The 25810-nt window shown below is 43.1% G+C and overlaps 1 protein-coding gene across 3 annotated transcripts; it reads left to right on the top strand.

Moving 5' to 3' along the window:
• Positions 1 to 800: 800 nt before the first annotated feature.
• Positions 801 to 23605, top strand: SLC16A9 (solute carrier family 16 member 9). 3 transcript variants are annotated; one of them, XM_068140062.1, is made up of 7 exons: positions 801 to 933; positions 4738 to 4796; positions 6588 to 6816; positions 15767 to 15910; positions 16757 to 16852; positions 18798 to 19706; positions 20543 to 23605. In XM_068140062.1, exons 3-7 carry the CDS (start codon positions 6621 to 6623, stop codon positions 20719 to 20721), a joined length of 1524 nt encoding a protein of 507 aa, XP_067996163.1. In that variant the 5' UTR covers positions 801 to 933; positions 4738 to 4796; positions 6588 to 6620; the 3' UTR covers positions 20722 to 23605. The 3 variants fall into 3 exon arrangements, with proteins under 3 accessions (XP_067996163.1, XP_067996164.1, XP_067996162.1); XM_068140063.1 differs by lacking the exon at positions 801 to 933 and adding an exon at positions 1716 to 1801; XM_068140061.1 differs by lacking the exon at positions 801 to 933 and adding an exon at positions 1719 to 1878.
• Positions 23606 to 25810: the final 2205 nt, after the last annotated feature.

Genomic DNA, 25810 nt, shown 5'->3' with positions numbered 1-25810 from the left:
ACTGGCATGAGTTGTCAGCAACCTTGTCACATGTCTAACAGCGATGTACGTGCTATGCACTCTGATTTGGGCTAGGGTTCTCAGGAGTCAGCTTCAGAAGGCAGTGGCTACGCAGAGCCAGAAGTGACTTGTCTGTCGCAGGAGCTAGCGGGCTGGGATAGCAGTGCTCCACGTCTGCTGCCACCATCGCTGTTTGTAGTGCTGGATTGCGGCCTTTGGGCAACGATGCTGTCGGAGAGCCAGCGCCCATCCCCGTCCTGTAGGGGTTACGGTGCTTTGGTACCTCGGCGGGCTGAAAGCCGCTGCGGTGCGCCCCCGAGAGCTGCGGTCCGACGCCTGCTTTCAGACTGCAACGCGAGCGGACGAATAAAAGGCGTAGGGGATGGTGTCAGGAAGTTTTATCGTGCCTTGAAGCCAGGCCCTTAGCAAGGGCGGTGGGGCTGCAGCTGGGGACGAGCAGTGGCACCCGGCGGGCGGCACACAGCAGTGGCGCGGGGACCTGGGGGCGGCTCCTGCACCATGCAGCCGGTCGGCCTCAGGCCGGGCGCCTCTGCGCGGTGAGAGCGGGGCGGAGGAAGCACAGCAGGAAAAGGGCAGGGGTCCGCGATGGAGGTGAGGCCGAGAAAGGAGCAGCGGCCACACGCCTGCCGGGGGGGCCGGGGGGAGGGGAGGGCGCCTGGGCCGGCGGCAAGGGGCAGCTCCCTCCGCCCCGAGGCTGCGAGCAGAGGCGGTGGCGGCCCTCAGCGGCTCCTCCCACGGCCCGAGTTACAACCGGTTCGTGCCGGCACCGGCCACGGCTGAGCCCCGCCCCGCCGTACCGGGGATGCGGGGCTGCTCTGGCTGTTCGGGGGCGGCTTCTGCCCCCCGCCTGGCCGCCCCCGCCTGGCCGCCCCCGCCGCATGGGCCACCCACTCCTGCCGGCGTGGGGCGCAGGTAACGGGGACGGTGCCGCCTCGGGGGGCCGCAGGCTGCCTGCATGGGTGGGCTCAGGGTGAAGAGTGAGGGCCCGGACCAGACCAGCAGGAGCCATGGGGCGCCTGGTGCCCTCACGGGGGCTGCTCGGCAGGGCTGTCTCTCTGGCGGGAGGCCTCGCGGGGCTGTCCCGTCCCCGGGTGCGGTCGGGACAGGCCGGTCGCCTTGAGGGGGCTCTACTAGGGCCATGAGAAAAGGAGCTGGTCCAGGATCTGCTGGTCACTCCTGGGTGCCCACTGAGGCAGCTGCGTCCCTGGGAGTGCCTATTGACCTCTACTCCTCGGTGTGTGCTGTAAGCAGCCCTTGGTGCTCGCTGCGAGTACCTCTTGGTGTCCCTTGTGGCTGCCTGTGTAGGTATTGCACAGTGGGCAGCCAGTGGCGGCGTGGCATCAGCACCCGCAGTGGACTAGTGGCACCAGACACATGTCACAGCGTACATGCCCGGCGTGGGTACCCGTGGGCGTCTCTGAGGCCGTGGCTGCAGGGAGCAGGGCAGCATGGCATGACCCTGGCTTGCCGTGTGTGTGGCATTTGGGCTGGCGGGAGCGACCATCGGTCACCTCTCAGTGCATCGCTGCACGGATGAGCACATCTCGTCGAAGCGTGTCTGAAAGTGGAAGGCGCCAATGTGTAATACAGTCCTCCAGAGTGGGGATGTGGGCTGATCCCCGGGGGCGTGGGGAGAGGCCAGGCAAGCCAGGGGCTATAAAAGCCCTTTTATCTGCGTAAGTGACCTGGCCAAGGGGCACGAACTGGTTGTGCGAATGCCACAGGTTGTGATGCGTCAAGCAGTGCACACTGCGCTCTCATTTTGCAGAGGAGTTCTCTGGTAAATCAAGTCGTTTGGTGGTTTATAGCAGTGCCGGCTTACATCTGTCTGTGTGGATGCACGTTCGTGTCTGACAGGTAGTTATACTTGTTGGGGGGAGGTTTCCATCCCCTCTGAGACAGGCTCTGGAAACAGGTAGGACTGGTTCTGCTGAGCTGACAGCTTTATACAGAACTGGCTGGTTTATGTGCTGCTCTCGTTGATGCTTCTTTATGTTAACATTTTGAACAATGGAGAAACGTTATCATGGTGTTGGTAAGCTCTGTTCTGATATTTTGTTTTGTTTAAAACTCTACATTTTTCCCCCCGTCAGGCAGAAAAAAACCCAAATGTTTATGTTGATGAGCCTCTCACGTAACTTACAAAAGGAAAAGTAGATGAGCAGGAGGATGAGGTAGATCTGAATGCTGAAAACTGAAAAATGCAGAAATATATCCACTGGGTGTGAAAGAATTGAAAGAGAAATAGGTATTTAAACACAGGGAGCTACTTAGAATATCAGTTAAAGGCTGCTGCCATCAAAATACAGATGTATCATTTTCAGTTCATTTAATGTTTATGCTGTTGCATCAGTACATGTGCAGACAATGAGCACATTAAAAACAACTGTAATGCCTTACTGCCACTCTAATGCTGTAGGTGTTAATTGCAAGGAAGGGTAGCAGAAACTTCAGATGATAATTGCAAGAATGTTGCCTGAAATAGAAATATACATGAAATCAAATTAAACTTAAAAAGAAGGATGTTACCATTCTGACCGGTACCATCTTAATTTGTACGAATGCCTTGCAAAACTGGAACAGCCGAGCATTAATCACACAGGGATTCTGCTGACATTGGCTTTCTTTGCAGCCATGTGCTCCTCGCAGAAAGCAGTATACTGATCCAGACTCCAGTTGCACAAATAACAAACTGGAAACAATTGTATTGCTACTGTCTTTCTCAAGACTCCCTTTGCCACAGATTAATCCAAGTTTCTGTGCTGAGGGCTAACGTTTCAGTCATACTCATGTTCTTTTGACCAGTTCTTTCTTTTGTGCTCCTCTGTCATGTTTAAGCCAAGTTTTAAGATTTACAGAAAAAGAGCTCAATATTGTGATAAAGCTGCTTAGACAAAAGAAAACAGTTGCAGCCAAACACCTCTCTCTTTCCACATTTAGAATGGTGGTGTTCAATTCGTTCTCTAGGGTTTCTTTTTGTTGTTGTTGGTAAAGGCTTTCATCAAGCAGCTCTCTTCCTCTGATTCTTATTCGCAGTGAGTACAACTCACTGAAAAGCTTTTTCGGACCAAACTTCAAGTTACTGTTTAATTCTTTATGCTTCATTTCTCCATTTCAGTTTTTTTGATGTAACTAGGTTTCCTGGAGTCTGAAACAACATCCTTAGGCTTTGTGAACAGTAAGGGTTGTAAAATGGTTCCTACCTGAATCTTAAATCATGGTGGTTTGTTTCCAGGATCACACATCTTCCTGGCTGTTTCCAAGAGAAAACAAAAGTACTGTGCACTTTCTTCTGTGTGGCCTTCTGCTTCTTTATTTTTTGTGATCTCATGTGTCTGTGCAGTCTGTGTCCTCCTGCACAGGTGAAAAATACTGAGATCGCTTCTTGGTCCATGACAGATTTGGTGTCTGTGTAGGCAGTGTTGGGAGTAGCAAAGGTTCAGTTCCTCTTGTCCATGCTACTAAGCTTTTGCACTGTAACTTGTAATTTTCAGTGAAGTATTAAACAATGTACCAGTAAAAGGCACATTGATATCTGTGGTCCCAGCAGCAGCTGGATTGTCTGGGACATCTTTAACTGAGTATCATAGTTAGGGTCTCTGGAGAATAGGCCCCTCGCACAGGGCTCTCAGCTCACATTCTCTCTTCCGAAGAACTTTGTGCTTTCAGGGAAGTAAAAAAAATACTTATTTTTAGGTAATAGGTACACGGCAACAGGAAGTGAGGGAGCAACTTAAAAGAAAGGGAAGGAAAAGCCATGTCATGTTAGCTCTTAAACTGTGGGACATCGTAGATCTCTCTTCACTTTGAGGATGATATTGGTTTGGGGAGGGGAATGGTGGTTTTTACTTGACAGTTGGAAGACTGCATATGGCTTGAAGTGTTAAGAAAACAGAGATGGTTTTGCTGCCCAGAATTCTGTTGTTTAGCTACAAGATGCAGAAGAGATCTGTGGTGCAAAATAGAAGACGTGAGAATTTAGGAGGACAGCTGTTCCGCTGCCATAAGTTGGGAGCAATTGTCTAAAGTCAATGAAGCTGTGTGGACTTGCAGCAGATGTGGACCTGATCCAGAGGGATTTTTACTCTTTCCATTAGAAAACACTACATGACCTAAGACAGCAAAACCTTTTTCCTCTCCTGCCGTGACCTCCCTTCCTCCCCATCAAATGTTTAGAATAACAGAGCTGAACTCTGTTGTCTCTGTGCCAAATTTTAGCACATCAATATAGTGCAAATCAATATAGCAGCTACAGTGTGTTTGTTTTCTAAAGATTACTTTTATAACGAATCCGAGTTGTGATTATTCACTGTCTGTTTCCATTTGTTTTTTCTGAAAACATCCTTGTTTTGTCTCAGTGGAAGTCTCTTTTCTTGGAGCTGCTACTTATTTTCACCATTTTACTCCAGTCAGGGACAATACAAGTCAAGTGATGCTTGTTTAGTTCATGGAGGGATGCATTTGTCAGCTCTGTTGGTGACTGCATACAAATAGTTTAAATGTCTTGTGTAGAAATATGAGTATCGCCATTTATGTAAAGGTTATTTTGTAGACGTACCTATGAGCAGGTTTTTCATGCTTTGATAACTTACGATATTATTTCAGAAAAGACACTAAAAAGAAATCTAATGCAAAGGCAAATGTTTTTTTAGAGTTCTGTTTACTGTTGCAGCGGTATTTCAGCTGAAAACTTGCTTTGCTGCACTTTTTCTGCAGGTAGAATCACCGCGTGAAGTTGTATTTGTAGGAGCTGAAGGACCTTTTTGTCATCATCTGTAAGTATCTACCCTCAAGTAACATTTAAATATATATCTCATCTAGACTTGGCTTTTTTTGTGCCTCTATAGCAGATATTCCTCAAACTTTTAGACTGTAGCTTTTTTAATAAGTTTTCCATGCAGTTTCTTAAGAACTGCCCAAGCAAAGTATCCGAGGAGCTTTTTTACACTTGTTTACACAATTGCTTTCATACAGCAGTAATGTTTTTTGTCCATCTCCTCTGGGTTTTAAGTCAAAAAGGCAATGCAACACATTTCATAGAATCGTAGAATCAGTGAGGTTAGAAAAGACCTCAAAGATCATCAAGTCCAACCTGTCACCCAAGACATCATGACTACTAAACCATGGCTTCAAGTGCCACGTCCAAAAACTTTTTGAACACCTCCAGGGACGGTGGGTGACTCCACCACTTCCCTGGGCAGCACATTTATCTTTCTGCTTTGCTTCTTGGGAGACTCCCTGAGCAGAACTTTTACTGCAGTGGTCTTAATGCATAAGCTGAGTGTGAAGGTGGTCCTTGAGAGTATTCCACAAAGAAAACAGGGTAAGATCTTAACTGTTGCTGTCTTACAGGGTAAAGGAAATAAATTTGTTGAGAATTGCACATCTGGATAGCGACAGAGCCAGAAACACAACATGGGTTTTGTGGTCATTACTTCAGTAGATTATTCCCTGTAGAAGGAGGGCAAATTAGTTGCGCGCACAGGAACTTAGCAGTATCCTTGGGGTCATCCAAATGCCAGAGCAATTTATCTGGAAAACCTCTGAAGTCTTTGCTAGATTTTAGAAGCATCACGTTCACAAACTAATCTTGAGAATCTGTGAGGATGGTAAGTTATTTGAAGCTGTAGATGCAGAGGTGATCTTGCCATGCAAAGGAGTGAGGTGTTATTTGCGAAGTCCAAGAAGTGATTGCAAGTTCAGGGCAGGGCGATATGTGCAAACTGCACGGAAGGCAGATACCGTAACAAGTTACAGGAGATTTTTCTCTGTGTGTTTAATGATGTCCTGTCTTGGCACATAAGCCACACCTATACACAGGTTTAGAACTCACTTAAGTTAGGTACAAAGGGATTTTTTGATGCATCACCCCATCATTTCCAGAATGTCAGTCTTTCTCTTGGCCTGCTTACCCCAGTGTACAGTGTCTGGTAGTAAACACCTTGCTAAACTGCATTGAGATTGCAGCCGAGTACAAGATTTTAAAAATGGTTTTATTTTTTTATTTGGAGACTTTCTTTAAGTCCTAAACAGTTTATTTGGATTACGTTATGCTTGTAGCTTTTCTCATCCCTCAAGCCTATATGCCTCAAGTCAAGGTATCTGAGGTCTTAGCAGCAAGTGACCATAGAGTTCTCTTTGTTGAACTGTGGTATTGATGCCCGAGGTCTTCACAAAACTTATTTAACACCCAGAAAATGAACTGTTCCCCCTTCCTGTAATGCAGTGTTGGTGTCTATTCCATTCCATTCCATTCCATTCCATTCCATTCCATTCCATTCCATTCCATTCCATTCCATTCCATTCCATTCCATTCCATTCCATTCCATTCCATTCCATTCCATTCCATTCCATTTGTGATTTATTAATGCTTTTTGTATTGTTCCTGTGTTATACAGAAGAGACAGAAGTATCAAATGGTAGCTAATTGTATTGCCTGTATGCTGTGCTGTGGATACTTCTTGAAGGGTGATTGAAATAAGTTTCTGAATGTGTACTGCCTGCTCTGCAGTCCTAGGTTGGTCACATTTCTCATGCTGCTTTCTGTTTGTTTTTTGTTTGCACAGGTTCTGCCTGTTCATCTGCACTTATCTGACAAGATGGTATTTCGGAAACCACCAGATGGTGGCTGGGGCTGGGTGATTGTTATCGTTTCCTTCTTCACTCAATTCTTGTGTTACGGATCACCGCTGGCGGTGGGAGTCTTGTATTTAGAATGGCTGGATGCATTTGGAGAAGGGAAAGGCAAGACTGCTTGGGTTGGATCACTAGCAAATGGAATCGGATTGCTTGCCAGTAAGTGTAGAACTGTCTGTCTTAAACTGAAACATTACTTTCTAATAGATCCTTTATCTGTGTATGCTTTTGGAGTTCCATTAAAGACAGTTACAAATGATAGGATGAGGATGTGGCATTATTGTTGTAGGTCAAGATGGGTAAGATTATCTAGGCACAAGTACAGGCTGGATGCAGAATGGGTTGAAAGTAGCTCTGAAGAAAGGTTTGAGTCTGTTGATTGATGAGAAGCTCACGGTGAGCTGGCAGAGTGGTCATGCAGCCCAGAAAGCACATTGTGACCTAGGCTGCATCAAGAGGAGTGCGGCCAGGATGACAAGAGAGGTGATTCTGCCCCTTTGCTGTGGTGAGACCCCACCTTGAATACCACATCCAGTTCTGGTGTCCCCATCATAAGAAGGACACAGAGCTGTTGGAGGTCATTTGGAGAGTAACAGCAGGGTTTTAGGGAACTAAGACACCCCTTTGAAGTCCATAGGCACATTTTGTTGTTTTAATACCGGACATGGGCTAATATCACAAACTTCTGCTTTTCGAAGAGTCACCATAGAATGATTAACTTTTTGCTGTATCTGGAAAAAAATTGCCTGCCAGCAGAGCAATTGCTATGGGAAATAGCAGTTATTTAGCTTAAAGGACAAAGTGTAGATTTTGAGGGAATCTCTCCTTAAAAGAAAGGTTTTGTTCAAAACACTGCTTTGTGTGGTGCTGTAACTGGCCAGATACTGGTGCCACACTCGTGTTAGGATTTTATATCTCCAGATAGAACAGAAATGGGCAAAGGCAGGTGGATCGTTAACCAGAAGAGTGTATTCCGTCACAGGGCATAAGTGGGCAAAGGACTGGAGACTGCTTTGCCTCCATACTTTATTTTCCCATTTTAAGGGCATTAACTCCTATTATTAATGAATCTAGTTAGAAATAAACTTGAGCGAGGGAATGAACTCGGGAGAAAAGAGCGTAACCAAGATTATTGCTGAAGAAAAACTAGGCAGAAGGGAATTGCAACAGAACAGGTGAAGAAAAGCACTCTCCCTGGAAACCAGAAGTCTCTGGCTCACTGCTCCGCAAGAGCTTCAGCTCCTTTTCTTGTATGTCAGCACCACGCTGGTTTCCAGATTTCTTAGGGGCCTTCTGTCTTGCCACTGTGAACAGTTGTTAGTAGTGTGCTTTATAGAAAACAGAAACTTCTGTGACTGAATAATACAAATAAAAGCTGCTACTGTGATTGATTTTGGTGTGGAATGATTACATGGCTTGAACTTTTGACAGATTAGAAGGAACATTGTCTGCCAGTGTACTTTTCTTCTTTCAGTTTGAGATCTGGAACCTTCATAATCATTCCTATTTTTAATACCTTTAAAAAAGGCATAGTGAGGGTCTCTTAGTTGCTTTGATGTTATCTGAGCTAACTGAAAACAAATTATATATTCCCAGGCAGGGCATTGTGTTTTGTAGCCTGTGCTAAGTAGGCGATCAGGCTAAAATTGTAAAATAGCATATTTTCATGCGTGTGAAAAGCTACTGTCTGTGACTTAATAACTTAACAATCTCCCCAGACAAGCTGATTTCAGCAGCAGTATCGCATGTGTGCATGTTAGTAACAGGACAGATGTACCTCCAAGGTAGTCCCCTTGCTTTTTGCTGTTGCTAACATGACTCTTCCAGTATTCGTTGTTCTTTCCTTTCTCCTCCTTTGTTTTCCAGTCTCTTATCTAGTTATCCAAACACATTTTTTTCAAGTATTGGTGTGCTTAAAGCAACCCATGTTGCATGCAGAAATTACTCTAATTGTCATTTGATTTAGAACATAGAATCTTAGAGTTATAGAATGGGTTGGAAGATCATCTAGTCCAACACCTCTGCAGTCAGCAGGGACATCCTTGACTAGATCAGGCTGTTCAGAGTCTTGTCCAGCCTGACCTTGAATATCTCCAGGGATGAGGCCTCAACCATACCCCTGGGCAACCTGTTCCAGGGTTCCGCCATCCTCATGGGAAGGAACTTGTTCTTAACATCCAATCTAAATCTCTAATTTCAAACTGTTGCCCCTTGCCCTGTTACCCCAGGCCTGCATAGACAGTTCCTCTGCAGCCATTTTGTAGGTCCCCTTCAGGTACTGTATGGCCACTATTAGGTCTCCCCGCAGCCTTCTCTTCTCCAGGCTGAATAACCCCAACATGTTTGTTTAGAGCATCTTCCATCTCTTACAGTGTTTGTCAATACTTAATTATCTGTTTAGAAGTGTGAAATGGTACAATACAAGGTGCTTTGTTTTAGTTTTCAGCTGATGAATAAGGTTAGCTTTAAGTGGTGTATTTTGAGGAGCCCATTAATCATGTGGTGTGTCTAGAGACTGCAGCCAAATTATTTCTGTTTTTTCCTTAAGCTTGTACCTTGATGCAATCTTATAGCAATTGATACAAGAGACTTCTCCTTTAATTAAGACTCTTCTGAAGAACCCTCAAGACTGTTCTGTGACCTGTCTCTGCATAAGATCACCTCTTTGATGCTGTAGATGCCAGACTGGAAAAAGAATGGCAGTTGTGGTACATTTGCAGCTACATACAGGACATAAGCTAATGTCTGTTTTCTTAAGGCAGACTTTTCTCATTGATAGCACTAGAAATCACATTTGCTACCCTTTGTAACAGTGGAAAGTAGGACCAGCAACTTTGCTGTATTTGTACTGTAATTTCACTAAAAAGAAAATGCCCTTCTATGTATGCTAACTGGGACAGAAAAAGATTCTGTGTGTCTTCTCTGTTTCCCTCTGTACATGTACTCCTAAATGTTTTGGGTTTTTAAGTAGCTGATGCTGGTGAGTCCTTTCCCATTTGCTGTATTGGTGTCCTTTCTACAGTGTTTACTTCTGACTTGCCTGAGAGCTAAACTTAGACTTGAGACATAGAAACCCAGTACAGAGCCTTGTTTATTGCGATGAGCTTCCTAGCCACCTGGTGTTCGATTTCTGCCCTCTCGCTAGTGGCAGATGGTGTTGCTAAGGCCTAGGCTCAGCCCAGAGCTTGACAGTTCAGCTCATCAGCTGGAAGAGGGAATGAGGCAAGGACCTGTTGGATCTCTGCCTAACTTGAGTTAGAACTTTCTGTGATGTGACCTTAGAATGTATTGGAAGAAATGTGCCTAAAACAGTGAGAGAAAAGCATCAATGTTATTTTACAGGTCAGTGATGAGACCACTTCTACAGTATTAGGTATCATAATGCTGAGCAGCCTATACTAGATGCAGCACATGGCTCCACAGATGATGTAGGCCTTGTTGTATATGAAGAAATCATAGAATCCTAGAATGACCAAAGTTGGAAGGGACCTTAGAGGTCATCTGCTGCAGCCTCCCTGCCATGGGCAGAGACACTTCTCAACTAGATTCTGCTGCTCAAGGCCTCATCCAAACTAGCCTTGAACACCCCCAAGGGGAAGGCATCCACAGCCTCCCTAAGCAGCCTATTCCAGAGTCTTACCATCCTCATATTGAAGAGCTTCTTCCTAAGATCCAGTCTAAACCTACTCTCCTGTACCTTCAAACCATTCCCCCTTGTCCTATTGCTAGACACATTTATGAACAGTCTCGACCTTCCTGTAGGTTCCCTTCAGGTATTTGAAGGCAGCTCTAAGGTCTACTGAGAGCCTTCTCTAGGCTGAGCAACCCCAGCTCTGCTAGCCTATCCTCAGAGGTGTTCCAATGGAAAGAGCTTAGCATGTTTTCCTGACTAACACATGTCAGAGGAAGATATTTTTATTACATTGTAGAAGATCATGTGTTTCTTCTGCACCAAGTGTTCTTAATTTTACATCCTTTTGAAGCCTGAAATTAAATTTGATCCATGTTACACTTACTAAAACCAAAACAGACAAAAGACTTTGGCGCCTGTAGTTGGCACCACAGCTGTTTATAGTAAAAATTGACTTCACAGTATTTGGCATAGCAAGAGACAGCAGCAATGTCTCCCATTCCCTTTTACTAATGGAAAAAGTACAAAAGGGAAGATTCTGCCTTGAAAGACATATCTTGAATAATTAATTTGGTGTTGAATGTTTTAAAAGTTTAATTTTGTGTTTTCAAGCAATCACTTTACAGCTCTATTAAAAACCTTTGCTTGCAGCATCTACTCATTTTTGGACAAAAATTTCCTGCATAAATAACCTCCCCTCTGTGAACTATGGAAGCAATATATAGTTCATGAGAAGGGGAGAAAGTGTCCAAAGATTTCTCCAAAGAAACAATTAATTTAACGTTATCAGAGAAGAGCAGTCTTTTCAAGTTGGGAGTGGGTTGCTCTCCAGTGTAAAAAGGCTTTTTCTGATCTATATTGTTATCCAAAGTATAGACATTCAGAGAATATTATCTTTATTATGACTATCTTTTATCAATTAGCATGTTCTGTCCAGTCTATTTTATTGCAGTCCATGAGCATTCCTTCTGCTCTACAGTTTCAACAGGCTTGAACAGATACAGACAAGGTGGGTCAGATTAATTCAAGAGATAAGGAAAACAACTCAGTTGTCCAGTATTGTTTGTTTAGCAAAAGCTTTTGTGTGTGAAGTGAAGAAGAAAGATGCATGAGGGAAGAAAGGGAGTGTTAATTTGCAGTTTTTCTCTTCACGTGAGAAGATTGAGGAATCACAGAATGTTAGGAGTTGCAAGGTACCTCCAGAGATTATGGAGTCCAACCACCCTGCCAAAGCAGGATCACCTAGGGCAGGTCACACAGAAACACATTCAGACAGGTTTTGAAAGTTTCCAGAGAAGGAGGCTCCACAACCTCTCTGGTCAGCTTGTTCCAGTGCTCTGTCACCCTCACTATAATGAAGTGTCTTCTCATGTTGAGGTGGAACCTTCTTTGTTCTTGCTTGCACCCATTGTTCCTTTTCCTATCACTGGGCACCACCAAAAAGAAACTGGCACCTTCATCTTGACACCCACCCCTCAGACATTTATAGATGTTGATAAGATCCCCTCTCTCCCTTCTCTTCTCAAGGCTAAATAGCCCCAGGTCTCTCAGTCTTTCTTCACAGGAGAGTTGTTCAAGTCCTACAATCATCCTCATAGGTCTCTGTTGGACTTTCTCCAGCAAATCCCTGTCTCTTGAATTGGGGAGCACAAAACTGGACATAGTATTCCAGGTGTAGTCTCACCAGGGCAGAGTAGAGTGGGAGAAGAGCCTCCCTAGACCTGCTGGAGAAACTTTTCTTAATGCATCCCAGGATGCCATTGGCCCTCTTGGCAACAAGGGCACATTGCTGTCCCATGGACTACTTGCTGTCCACTAGGACTCCAAGGTCTTTCTCCGTAGAGCTGCTTTCCAGCAGGACGACTCCTAGCTTGTACTGGTACCTGCTCTTATTCTCCCCAGATGCAGGACTCTGCACTTGTCCTTATTGAACTTCATGAGGTTTGCCTGCATCCAGCTCTCCAGACTGTCCAGATCTCATTGGATGGCAGCACAGCTTGACCAGGTGTCCAACACCTCTCCCAGTTTCATATCATCAGCAAACTTGTTGAACGTGCACTCAGTCCCCCTCATCCAGGTCATTGATGAAGATATTTAATGAAACTGGACCCAGTACTGATCCCAAGGGAACACCTCTGGCCACTGGCTTCCAACTGGACTCTGTGCTGCTGTTCATGACTCTCTGAACTCTGTTGTTGAGCCAGTTACCAACCCACCTCACAGTCCAATCATCTAACCCACTTTTCTTGAGTTTGCCTAGAAAGATGTTTTGGGAGATGGTATCAAAAGCCTTGCTGAAGTCAAGATAGATGAGAAGAAGGAAGAAAGCATTGGCTTTTGATGTCTGTTGAACAAAACAACTTTTGTAGGTCAAAAGATCATGTTAATTCCAAAGCTTCTGTGTGAGCTGCATATGACTTGTTCTGACATCTCAGGAAGGACTCAATATCACCTCTGGGTCTTGCTAAGAGCAAAGGCTTTTATTCAAGAAAATGGCTATGAAAATATCAAAGTATAAATTATTCCTTCTAGGAATTATTTATCCTTGATCTCTCTGCATGAAGATCTACCATGAGAGCCCTTCGTCTTTCTCCTGCTTCGTTGCCTTTTGTCTAGGGATCTTCTTGTCTGCTCCTCTGCAGAACTTGATGATTGTCTTACTGTATCATGAGCAGTGGTTGTCCCTGTGCTAGGGCTCTTTTCCCAGGATTACTGTCATTCTTGGAGACTGGGCTGGTTGTCTTCTTTTGATAGAATCTGGTCTAGTTTTAAGATACATAATTTGGAAGTAAAAAAGCCCCAGGGAATTTATTTGTATAAGAGGCAAATATTTATCAATGTCTTCAAATATTATTATAACACCAGTGCTAACCCCTTAAAAGATATTTTCCATACTTACTATTGAAGGTTGCCACTGGGATTTTGCTTTTAAGCTGTTCATGTTATGGTGAGAAATACATTACAGTGGAAGGATTTGTTTGGAAACCCTTATGGTTCCTGAGGAACTCTATCCTCTGTGGTTGTATGTAGATTCCTACATTCTTCAGAATGTCCACAATGAGCAAAATCCACAGGGCAGGAGTTCACTGAACAAGTTTCAGTCCCACTCTGGGAAAGTTGGACTAGAATGAACTGCCTTCAACCCATTGTGCTTGAATTACTTGGAGAGAATAACATGTTTGTGTACAGTGAACTCCTGTGCAGATACCATGGTAATAACCAAAGGTACTGTGCCTGGTGGAAAAAAAGTGCCAGCTCTTTGGGAAGTAGAGAAAGAAAAGGAATGAGAGGAGGCAGGGAAAAGAACAAAGGTGCTGGCTGTCATGGAGGTTTTCCTGTGAGACTTTTGTTTTCTAGCTGCACAATCAGGGGAGTTTGAAAGTAGGCCCTGGTGTGACTGGGAGGATGGAGATGTTTTTCTTCTCATCCAGGAGACATACAAGTATTTTAATACTTAAGTGGTTCTCCTTCTTATGAACAGGACTATTGCTGAGCTGCCAAAACTCTTGCTGTGTGGGATGACACATTAATACTGATCTTACTGGAGCAGGTTCTCAGTTTTGGGCTGGTTGTTTTCCATGTGAGAGCAAAAAAGATCTCTTTGTACATTCTGTTCTCCTTTGGGATATATTTTTTTTATAAATGGGAGAATTTTCAAGAGCATCACCTTGGACCCTGTCAGAGATGCTTTTGATGGTGTTCCAGAGGAGAGTATCTTTGTCAGATTATGAAGACATGTTTTTCAGCTCTGTTACTCTCTTGTTCTGCCTTGGGGTCAGAAATTCCAGATTGATGTCTGGTACACTAGTAGTAATCAGTGCAGTCTGCCCAGTACCACCACCCCATGGTGGACCTTCTGAAAATAGCTGTGTTGAGAGAGCAGATGTAAGGGAAATACTGTTTGTTTTAGCAAGGTAGCGGGTCAGAAATAAAAAATAGAAAGTGTGCAAATTCCTCTGCCTAATTTAATTATGTTATCACTACCTCATGTTCTTTTAGTGTAGAATAATTTTTTATATAATACAGATTCAATCCATTGTTTATTTTTATATCCTGTGGTTTTAGGAAGCATACCAATCTTAATTTGCCAGCTCTAGTAATTAATTCTAAGAATCAGCAACAATCTAACACACTCAGCTTTTGTTCTCAACAAGTTACTCTGCCCAAGATCTTCTGGCCAGCTTTCATTCCCACAGTGTGCTGACTCTTGAGAATCAGCAAGCACTTGTGTCTTCCTTTTACATCATTTCCAAAATACAAATGAACCCTACTTCCCAGAAACTTTTTCTTGATTCTTCTTCAACTCTGCCTCTTTGCCTGGGTAAGCCTCAGTTCAGACTTTCTTCTCTTTACCTTTCCCAGGCAGATAGCTCTTAGGTAGGGGAAAAGTTCTGACCTGCTTTGCCTTTCAGGATCATTTCACCTCCTAACAAATCTGTGCTCCTGCCTGCCAGAACTGCTTGTCCTGTGGCCGGTAACCACACAAAAACCTTGCCTACATTCCCAGCTGCTAGCTCCTGTCTGCAAACCTTAGGCAAGCACTGTCCTCAGCTCCAAATGTTGTTCACCTCGTATCACTTTTCTGGGCTGACCTCCCATCTGCTGGCAATCTGAGTTATGTGTGTCAAGGGAGGACCAGCCTTAACAGATGGAAGACTGGAGTTACTGCTTTTGCAGATTGTGTTGACCATGGAGGATGTTTGTATTGCTGCAAATGAGATGCAAAGGTGGTGAGGGTTGGAGTTTCTTGTTGGTTTTTAAATCATGCAATACGTCTGTGTATCTTCTGATCTCAGAATTCCTGAGTTTAGGATCTTGGGGCTAATACCTAAGTTTATATATGATTCATTGGAACAACAGGATTTCAGATGAGATACTGTCTTTTGCAAGCCAAGTCCCTTGCTGGTTGCTTTTTTGTGCAGGGCCCAGAGCTTGCATGCAGCTTCAGATTAAAAGGTGTATTCTAGGTCACACAGCTGAAAATAAATACTATACCACTTCTGTGAGAGCAGAACTGGCCAAGCAGAGGTACAGTACAAATCTTGCCTACACTTCGTTCCTGTTTTGAAGTGCTAACCAACCAGGAAATATTGGGGGATAAAGGTAATGGTAGAATCATAGAATGGTATGGGGTTTAACTGTAGTTTAACAGTAGAAACCAAGATAGCTAGGGAAGAGTTATTTGGTAAAATACTGTGTAGCAGGTGTTTAATTCACTAGAAAATCAGGGAAGAGTAATGTTTGTCGTTATCTGTATATTTCCTCTCTCTATGCACCAGGGGGCATTCTTACCATGATTGTTTTTGTAACCAAATCTTTTAAAGAGTCCTCTGAAAATTAATGTTCTGAATTTTTATTTAATCAGTATATATTTAAATAAGAATATGTTGTAAGAAATATTTCCATTGACTGGTATTTCTTAGGAGTTCTTCCTGGTGCCGGTATTTACTAGGAATGTTTTTCCTGCTTTTCCTTTAGGTCCTGTCTGCAGTATATGTGTATCATCTTTTGGAGCAAGACCAGTAGCAATCTTCAGTGGCTTTATGGTGGCTGGGGGTCTCATGATGAGCAGTTTTGCACCTAACATATACTTTCTTTACATTTCATACGGGATTGTTGTTGGTAAGAAATACCTTCCCTTTGTACAGAGACTTAATATTTGTTGGTTTGAGTCTTGGGTTATGAATTTGAAATGGAAAACTGATTCACTGAGGCAGTGGTAGTCTGGCACTTGATATATCAAGGAACATTTTAGTTTGGGGCAAGAAGGGGTGTCACTCAAGCAAGCTGTTTCCATGTAGTGAAAGGTAAAAGCAATGCATCTGTTCCTCAGGCTTTGAAAACAGTTTGTCCTCTGCTGACACGATTGTTAGAGACAGAGAGGCTGAGGTTCTTCCTAAGGGGTAGAATCAAGTAGGTCTCTGCAGGTGTGAAGTGCCAGTTTTAAGGGAATAACATCTTTTCTGCAACTTTGTTATGTACTCATTCTAACCTGGTAAATTAGAGACCATTGGAGAGCGTAAAATGCTGTGCTAAAAGCATGAGAGTGCTGTTCTCCTTGCAGGTGGTGACCTGCCCCTCTGTGCTGCAGAGGGCTGTGGTGGGTGGTTTATCAAATTAACTGTGTCAGGAATCTGGGCACCTCACTGGCCAGCAGGGACCCAGCAGTGCTGACTTGGGCACAGTGCCATGAGGACGCAGTTATGTTGCTTTCTGGGGCCAGGTCCTGGACTGAAAGCCGTGTTAACTCCTTCTGTGTAGCATGGAGCTTGAGCTGGTGAACTCCTCAAACCCAGCCTGCTCCACACAGGTTCTGGAGCCAGGGATAGCCAGGGGAAAGGAAGTGAACAGCACAGGCAGGCCAAGGGTTTGGCTGGTGCTAAGTCAGGTGTTATCGGGGGAATAAAAAGAGGCATTCATTTCCCAGAGGATGTTGTGTACATTACTTCTGTCTTTTTTTTTCTCAAGGGCTTGGATGTGGCCTTTTGTATACGGCAACAGTTACCATCACTTGCCAGTATTTTGACAAACGCAGAGGCCTTGCCCTTGGTCTCATCTCAACAGGTAGGACTTTCATCATTCTCTCTAACTTTCCTAGCTTGATACAGCTGTCATTATCGTGGCAATAAACCCAAGAAATTATTTTTCACAGTTACTTCCTGAAGTACTTCTTAAGTGAAAACATCACTAGCAATGAAAAGATAAAATCAAGATTCATGTAAAATAGGAACTACACTTGCAGGTGTGTGGTACAGATTATCCATGAGATGAGAAAGGGACATTTGTAGATTCACAGAATGGTTTAGATTGGAAGGGACCTTAAAGATAATCTAGTTCTAACCCCCCTGCCATGGGCAGGGACACCTTCCACTAGACCAGGTTGTTAAGGCCTCATCTGACATGGCCTTTAACACCTTCAGGGAAGGGGCATTCATGACCACTCTGGGCTACCTGTTCCAGAAAGAAGACTTACGAGCTGCCTGAGCTGCATGGCATGGGTAATAAGAGGGAAAACTTTCCATAGAGCTCTCTTCTCCCTCTTTCTTAACACAAGATTAGAGGTGAGAAAGGAATTTAAGATGCAGGATATAAATGCAGAATCACAACTTCACATTAGCTGTACCTTTAAAGGAGTAGTTGAAGTTTGGGCTTACAGTTTTAATATTTTTTTCCTTCCCAATCTAAAAGAAGTCTAAATTCTGAAATCCTCCAAAAATTTAGCACAGCTTTGTGTCCATGCGTGGACAAGGCATCCTAGAAAAATAAACCTCTGATAGTACTTCGAAGGATGCTGAGTAGTCTCTCTCTTGCCTTCTCCCAGTGTCTTTAGGTTGTGTGGCATTGTCCTTTACATCAACAGGAGTTGCTGAATTACTGTACCAAGTAGGAATTGTTAAAGAAGGCTGTTTCTTGCCTTGCTTTCTGTGATGTATGGAGTCTCTCTGATCTGTTTCCTCAAGTTAGTGAGGAGAGGCCGCGTCAATACAGTCATTTTTGTGAGATACTAGTGCCAGATCCACACCAGTGGGATAAAGGGGAGCTTCTACAGAAATGTTCCTCGGAGCCATTTTCAGTGGCTTTTGTTGGGATTCCAGGTGGTTTGCCTTAAGGCCTGGTTTTATTGAGTCTTGGTTAATTTTAGAACCCAGGAAATAAAATAAGTCTGAATTTTATAATTTTTTTTTCTTGTGATCAGCACTGAAGTACATAAAGGGCTTATATATGACCTAGAGAGAGCCTTTAGCAAATAATTTTAATTTAAAGTTTGTCTTTACAATTAATTTAAAAAAACATTGTTCTGTATTTGTGAGTGGGACGTCTTGTGATTGCAGTAGATCGATGCTCACTTCAACCAAGACCTTTCTCTTTCAATTGGTGGGATTGCATAAACTGCTTGTGGTCATAGTAATTGCTTGCTTTTCAGTCTTTTCTTCTGACTAGCCCATTTTCCATATCTCACCCTGCAGAGCTTCAGAAATGCCTTTGGAATAAATTCACACCATGTGATGCCCCTTTCTTAAACATTAAGCAGTCAAGGGCTGTTTCTGGGTGAAACAGGAACAGCCTAAGGTCTGTTCCTTAGAACAGAAGGAGGAAGAACTGCCTTAGAAGGAGGAAGGTGGCAGCGAGGAGGACAGGGAAAAATGTTGTGTGAAATTATAACTGTGCTAACTCATGTGTATCCCTTCAGGTATCATTTTGGGTGTGTGCATGACAGTGATGTTTTTCATCAGCTGTAGTGCTAAGCCTACTTGTTTCTAAAGAATCTGCTGGTGTTAATCATCATAAATGGTGCAGATATTTTGAAAGGCTTTTTATTTTGTGGATACTCAGTACTGTAAGTTCAAGAGGGATGATAACTCAGCAGTTCATTAAAGTGGGGAGAGGGAGCACACGTGACTTACCGTTCCTGTGGCAGTATATTTGTAGCTGATGAAATGTAAAAGTTCGTTAATGTTACAGAATGTGTTCAATTCTTTAGTGTAAACATCTTATTTTACTTTTACAGGTTCAAGTGTTGGACTTTTTATATATGCAGCATTGCAAAGAGAACTTATTGAGCTATATGGACTGGATGGTTGTCTGCTAATAGTTGGGGCACTGTCTCTAAATATATTAGCATGTGGCAGCCTAATGAGACCATTGGAATCATCTGATTGCCCTCCACCAGAAAAATCATGTGTAGACAAAGTCCCAGATCAGTATTTGGTTTACCATGAAAAAGAAAAGACTGTAGAAGAAAATATAAGCATCCTTGAAAAGGGCTACCTTGATGAAAAATGTGCAAACAACATGCCTGATTGCAAGCAAGATACCATTTTAAATAAGAATGTATTAAGCTCAATAAATGTAAATGAGAAAGACACTTACAAAAAAAAAGTTGTAGAACAGACAAACTTCTGCAAGCAACTTGCCAAAAGGAAGTGGCAGCTCTATTTGAACTACTGGGAGGAAACTGCGGTTCTTTTTAAGAACAAAGTCTTTTCGGCTCTGTTTGTTGCTATCTTGCTCTTTGATATTGGTGGATTTCCTCCTTCTCTGCTCATGGAAGATGTAGCAAGAAGTGCAAACATTAATGAAGATGATTATCATATGCCTCTTATTTCCATTATAGGCATTATGACTGCTGTTGGCAAACTTACTTTAGGAATATTGGCGGATTTTAAGTGGGTGAACACTTTATACCTATATGTATCTACCTTACTAATGACAGGAATGGCCTTGTTTGCGATTCCATTTGCCAAAAGTTACGTGACGCTAGCCATGCTTTCCGCAGTTTTGGGGTTTCTGACTGGGAATTGGTCAATCTTTCCATATGTCACAACAAAGACTGTGGGAATCGAGAAACTGACTCACGCGTATGGGATACTGATGTTCTTTGCTGGACTTGGAAATAGCTTTGGACCACCAATTGTAGGTAAGATCAAGGTAGATGCTGCACAATCAACATGAACTTGTCAGGACCAGAATTAATTTGTGCACAGTTAGTTCTCGTTGTTCCTAATAACAATGGGAAAACAAGATCAAAATCTTCAACAGAAATTAAAGCCTGTTTCGCTTGAGCTGGCCAAGCTGAGTGTGTTCTCCTTTTGGCTTTGATGAAAGGCACGTTTCATGTCCTAACTGGTCAAACTGCTTTTGACCCTGGTGAGGCCGCACCTGCAATACTGTGTCCAGTTTTGTGCTCCCCAATTCAAGAGAGACAGGGATCTACTGGAGAGACTCCAACAGAGAGCTGTGAGGATAATTGCAGGATTTGAACACCTCTCCTCTGAGGAAAAGACTGAGAGACCTGGGGCTGTTGCTGAGAGAGGATCTTACCAATGTCTATAAAAGTCTGAGGGGTGGGTGTCAAGATGAAGGTGCCAGTTTCTTTTTTGGGGTGCCCAGTGACAGACAAGGACAATGGGTACAAGCTAGAATACAGGACGTGCCACCTCAACACAAGGAGACACTTCTTTAGGTTGATGGAGCATTGAAACAGGCTGCCCAGAGAGGTTGTGGAGTCTTCTTCTCTGGAGACTTTCAAAACCTGCCTGAATGTATTCCTGTGCAGGCTGCCCTAGGTGATCCTGCTTTGGCAGGGGAATTGGACTTCATGATCTCTGGAGGTCCCTTCCAACCCCTAACATTTGGTGATTTTAGGTTTGGGGGTTTTGGGCGGTTGCATGGTTATTTCATAGTGTTTAGCTTACAGTCCTGTGTTACACTGAGCTCCATACTGATGTGTTTCCTTCTTCTTTTCACCCTCAGGTTGGTTTTACGACTGGACGCAGGAGTATGACACTGCATTCTATTTTAGTGGCATTTGTGTCTTGCTGGGTGGATTTCTTCTGCTGTTGGCAGCATTACCCTGCTGGAATACTTGTGCCCATCAGAGCTCAAAGCTGCCTCCGAATGCTTACTCCTACAAAGTTGCATCTAAAGTTTAGGTGACAACTGGAAAACACTTTGTCCTTTTTTCTATTATATAGCAAAGTATTTCAGTAATTTTCCACTTATTTATGAAGCCCCCAAATCCTCTTCCACTAGAGAAATTCCATTGTTGCTTGTTGTTCAGTTCCTTTTTTCTTCATTTACTTGTTTTTTATTTTAAGAGCAGTCTTACTTTGCCTACTATTCACTGTATTTTCAGCCTTTGTCTACTGTAATTTCCTTTCACCCTCTAAAGGATATATTCTGTTGTATTATCAGCTGTACATTTTTTTAAGGGGGAGTGGTATGAAGGGATAGTAACTTTGAAGCAAAAATGAAGGCCTTTTCCTTACAGGAGAAGTCTGGCATTTCAGTCACCTTTTACAGGTCTCCCAGTTGCACAGACTCTACAAAACAAAAAATTGCCTTATTATTAGAATGTAATACTGTGGCAAGGTGCTTATAACATCATGTTTAGATCAACTTTGTCTTTTAAAAGTTTTTTCAGTTTACAATGAAGTGCCAGTTTTGGGGGAGGGAGAAGAGGGGGGACAAAACCAACCTTATAGAATCAACAAGGTTGGAAAAGACCTCAGAGATAATCAAGTCCAACCTATTACCCAATACCTAATGCCTCATGACTAACTAAACTATGGCTTCAAGTGCCATGTCCAATCCTCTTTTGAACACCTCCAGGGACAGTGACTCCCACCACCTCCCTGAGCAGCCCATTCCAATGTCCAATTACTCTCTGTGAAGAACTTTCTCCTTACCTCAAGCCTGAACTTCCCGTGGTGGAGCTTGAGACTGTGTCTTCTTGTTCTGGTGCTGGCTGCCTGGGAGAAGAGACCAACACCCACCTGTCTACAATGTCCTTTCAGGTAGTTGTGTAGAGAGCAATAATGTCTCCTCTGAGCCTCCTCTTCTCCAGGCTAAACAACCCCAACTCCCTCAGCCTCTCCTCATAGGGCTTGTGCTCAAGGCCTCTCACCAGCCTCGTTGCCCTTCTCTGGACACATTCAAGTATCTCATGTATCACAACTGAAGCAAACTTTAGGACAAAAGTACAGATTCTTGCTACCACTGCACCTAAGAGTTATGTTTATAAATATTGCACATTTTGTGAAATCTCTTTATAAAACTGTTGAACCAAGACCTTTTAAACCAAGGAATAAATACGATTGTTGAAACCATGAAAAGAAATGCTGACTTGGTTGTGCAAGTTCACAGTTTTTGATTGCAGTTGGAGACATGCTCACAGAAGTCCCACAGGTGAGTGTTTCTAAGTGAGTCACATGCAGTCTGGCAATACTGGGAGCATTTGCTACACAACTTCAGTTTGGTAGGTTGAATGTGCTGCAGATAGCTTAGTAGTAGAGCTTTCAACAAGACAGTGTTGCAGAGGCACCCACAAACCAGACAGTAACAGCCTTCTAAAAACTGTGGATTTATTGTAATTAATCTGCTCTTCTTTGGGCACAATAAAATTACAGATTTGGGTGGCAGCTGGGAATATCCTGCTCTACAACCAGTTAAACTGTCTAGGGAAAGATGAACCAAAATGTGCACACACACTCAGAGAAAGGAAATCTCCTTCCAGATACCCAGGGTACCCTCACAAACCACTCACCAAAGGGGGGTGATGAAGTCCTGTTCTAAGGGGAGAAGAACTAACTGCTCGGCTGTTGCTGTGTGGAGAGAACTCCACTCTCTCCTTAATAGGACTCCATTTATACCCTGTCTGAGTTTGGCTGTGGTCAACTTTCTAATTAGTTGGAGGGCCCAGTTCACCAAGTAACCAAAGGACTTCTAGGCCTGGAGGTGCCAGCTAATGGTGTGGGGATGTCAAGCTGACCTTTATCAGTTCCTAGCAAGCCTCTGCCCTTTGTGCAGAGTGTGTCAGAACCTTGTGTCTGGTGGGGGGTGGTCATACCTGCTACAGGCAGACCTGGTGAAAAAAGGAAAAATCTGACAGTAATGTCATCTTTGCTCCCTCCTATTTGGAATGCTCATAGCAAGGAGAAAAGATAGTAACAGAACAAGAGGAAGCATGGATGAGGGATAACAGAAGAGGTACAAGAGAAGCTGAGGTAGAAAGAATTGCAACACTTGGAACACTGAACAGGCCAGTGAAGAACCCCTGAAACCCACTGCATGAGTACTGACTACCTGCATGCTATCTCTGTGTGTGTTGGCTTTTTGCTTTTTTTCAGCCAATGGCCTCAGGCCAATGTGACTGAGGGAAACACTGTGTGAGGTTGAAGTCCTTCCTGACCCAGGCAGGTGCAACAGCATCGGCAGGATGACTTGCGCTACTGTGTGTGCCCTCTGCAATAGCTTTTGCTTTTGTAGCTGCTGCTGCATCTGGTTGCTCTTGCATAGTAGTCATAGCAATCTCTCCACCATGTGCTGTGCACTTTGGCTTCTTGCTGTAGGATTAAAGTTTAGTGGACTATGTTGAGAAGTCATGGGTGAAGTACAAGGTCTAAGTCCTGAGTTATATCCTGTATGGCTGCCTGCAAATGCTCAAGTAATTCTCATCAGTTCTATGTCCCACAAATGTCTACTGTAATTCTGGCTCATAAATAATGCTGAAAATAAAAACCAAGCATGTAATGAGCAACCTATGTTGTCTAAGTGCAGTGGACATAGTTACTGCATTTGCACACCTCATTAAGCAAGAGCAATATAAACTCTTAAGTGGGGCAAAAGTGCAAGGTAGGAAAATCTAGCTTGGCTTTGGGCACTCTCTCATGACTTTGGGATTCTCTTACGCTTTTTTGTATTAAAAACCTGACAAAAATTAAGATGCAGTTAGTTTGTTTATTTTTTTTAACTTCATTTGTCAGCAGGATGAACAACTGTGTGTTTGGTTTTATTTTTTCCTGGATTGTATTTTCAATGCCTGTGATAAAAATGTTGAATATTCTGTATCAGCATAAATGCAATTCCAGTTCCAGTTTGGTGTCCTGGGTATCTGATGCGGATTTGCACCTGGTTTATGTACTGTGTGACAGCTGTAGTTAATTTTCAGCACATGTATATAGAAGTAGTAGTATGTTCTACACATCTTAAAGAAGCTGCAGTGAAATACTGGATATAATCAGGGTATGTGCCTTCACATTAATATCTTTTAAAGTCTCTCACTCCGGGCTGACAATACATCGTGCGTACTTTCAATATGAAACTGATGTTAAAATAGTTGTAATTCTGTTTAATTCCAATTCATTTTTTTCAGTGTTAATGATTGGGCAATATGTAGCACACTTTTGCAATGGAAATGGAGTCTACAAGTAGGCAGCTTGATATGTTTGGGAATATGACTAGTGACCTGTGATAGTTTGATGACATCACTCTATGGATCATTGAGGAAAGAGCCCTGGCTATTGAAAAAACTTATGCTAGAGAGTTGAGCACTATGACTGTACTAATCTTGACTTTAACTTATAGACAAGAGCTTTTTACTTCTCTAGTTTTGCAGGGTTCATGTCCAAGAAGAGATTTCCAGAGATGCTGCAGCCAGAGCATTATCTGAGAGCCCTTTCTCCATTGAGGCCCTGGAGCGTGTCTGGATAAGAGCAATGAGGCTGGTGAAGGGTTTGGAGGGCATGGCATAGGAGAAGTGGCTGAGGGAGCTGGGGTTGTTTAGCCTGGAGAAGAGAAGGCTAAGGGGAGATCTGCCCTCTACAACTACCTGAAAGGAGGTTGGGGTGGGGCTGGTGTTGATCTCTTCTCCCAAGTAACTAGAAATAGGATGCGAGGAAATGGGTTTATGTTGTGCCAGGGGAGGTTTAGATTGGACATTAGAAAAAACTTCTTTACTGAGAGAATGGTGAGGCACTGGAACAGGCTGCCTAGGGAGGTGATGGAGTCACCATCCTTGGAGATGTTCAAGAAGCTGTAGATGTGGCACTTCAGGATATGGTTTAGTGGTCATGGCACCTGGGTTACAATTGGGCTTGATGATCTGAAAGGTCTTTTCCAACCTTAGCGATTCTATAATTCTATGATTCTGTATGGCATCAAGTTGGCCCGTAAGTTCAAATGTTGTTTTGGGAGGTGGCAGGAGAGGGACAACATGATTGTGCCTCATTTGCTTGCAAAGTAGGTTTCAGCACTGATGGAGGGGTAGAAGTAGGTAGGTACACAGTTTTTCCATGTAGGATTAAATTCTGCATACTCTTTGAGTTTTACTGTTCTTGACAAACAGATCTGGCACAGAAAGAATGAGATGCTTCAATGATTAGTCTTTGTTGCAGAAGAAAATTTTTACTTTTTATTCCATAAATGAATTGGTTACTGTGGAGTCAGTCACGAACAGGACATTTATCTCCTTATGTGCAGATCTTAGGAAAATTTATTGTAGTTACCAAAATACAAGATAAATTCAACTGCTAATTTTGATTAGATTTAAGTTCTTTTTTGGTGTCTTGCTCAACTTTATGATTCTCTGCAAAAATAGATTGCATTCCTTTCGTAGCTGTTAATTTGGCTACCTCATGCTGATACTGGATTCCTGCATCACATACTGACACTGAGCAATGTGCTGAGTAAGGGCTACAGATCATGTGCTATAAAAATTGAGATGTTTGCATAGCATTAAACTGACACAGGTATTTTTTTATTGGAAAGATATTTCATTTAAAGGCAGTTCCTACACAGACATGGTGAAGATGTTGGGCTGAGCATGATACTGGTTGCTTAAAAATTGCAAAATAACAAATGATGCAGAAATTGGACAGATATGTTGAAGTAGCAAAAGCTGCTTTCTTCTATGAAACAGAATTCCTCAAGGACTTGTTTCAGAGATGTTTTGCTGTAGACTCAGTTATGCTGAAGAGCCAAGTTAGACCTGTCAGTGTTGCTGGAAGAAATAGTATTTAATGGTGTGTCAGTATATTTGCTGTTTACTAAAAGCCATTTTGCTTTTTTACCTTTTTTTCAAGAGATACTTGTGCTTTTAAATGATGGCTTTTGAACACTCAAAACGGCAATTGGAAGATGATGGACGCATGTTCATCTTGTACCATGCTATATCATGTAACATTCTACTGCAAGGGACCTATAAATACGATTTAGTTTAACCCTGCTATGATGACATAGTGA

Source organism: Melanerpes formicivorus, unplaced genomic scaffold (assembly GCF_026170545.1).
Source record: "Melanerpes formicivorus ecotype bairdi unplaced genomic scaffold, bMelFor1.0.p_v2 SCAF_6, whole genome shotgun sequence".
In the NCBI taxonomy this organism is placed as follows: domain Eukaryota; kingdom Metazoa; phylum Chordata; class Aves; order Piciformes; family Picidae; genus Melanerpes; species Melanerpes formicivorus.
Note: the sequence above shows the minus strand (reverse complement) of the source record. Positions and strands in the feature narration are given on the sequence as shown.

Excerpts from the sequence above, each read along its gene's own strand:
- SLC16A9 (XM_068140062.1), top strand. The coding sequence starts at position 6,621 with ATGGTATTTCGGAAACCACCAGATGGTGGCTGGGGCTGGGTGATTGTT. Across the intron at positions 6,817-15,766 it reads TGGAATCGGATTGCTTGCCA|GTCCTGTCTGCAGTATATGT; the intron begins GTAAGTGTAGAA and ends CTTTTCCTTTAG. Across the intron at positions 16,853-18,797 it reads CCTTGGTCTCATCTCAACAG|GTTCAAGTGTTGGACTTTTT; the intron begins GTAGGACTTTCA and ends TTACTTTTACAG.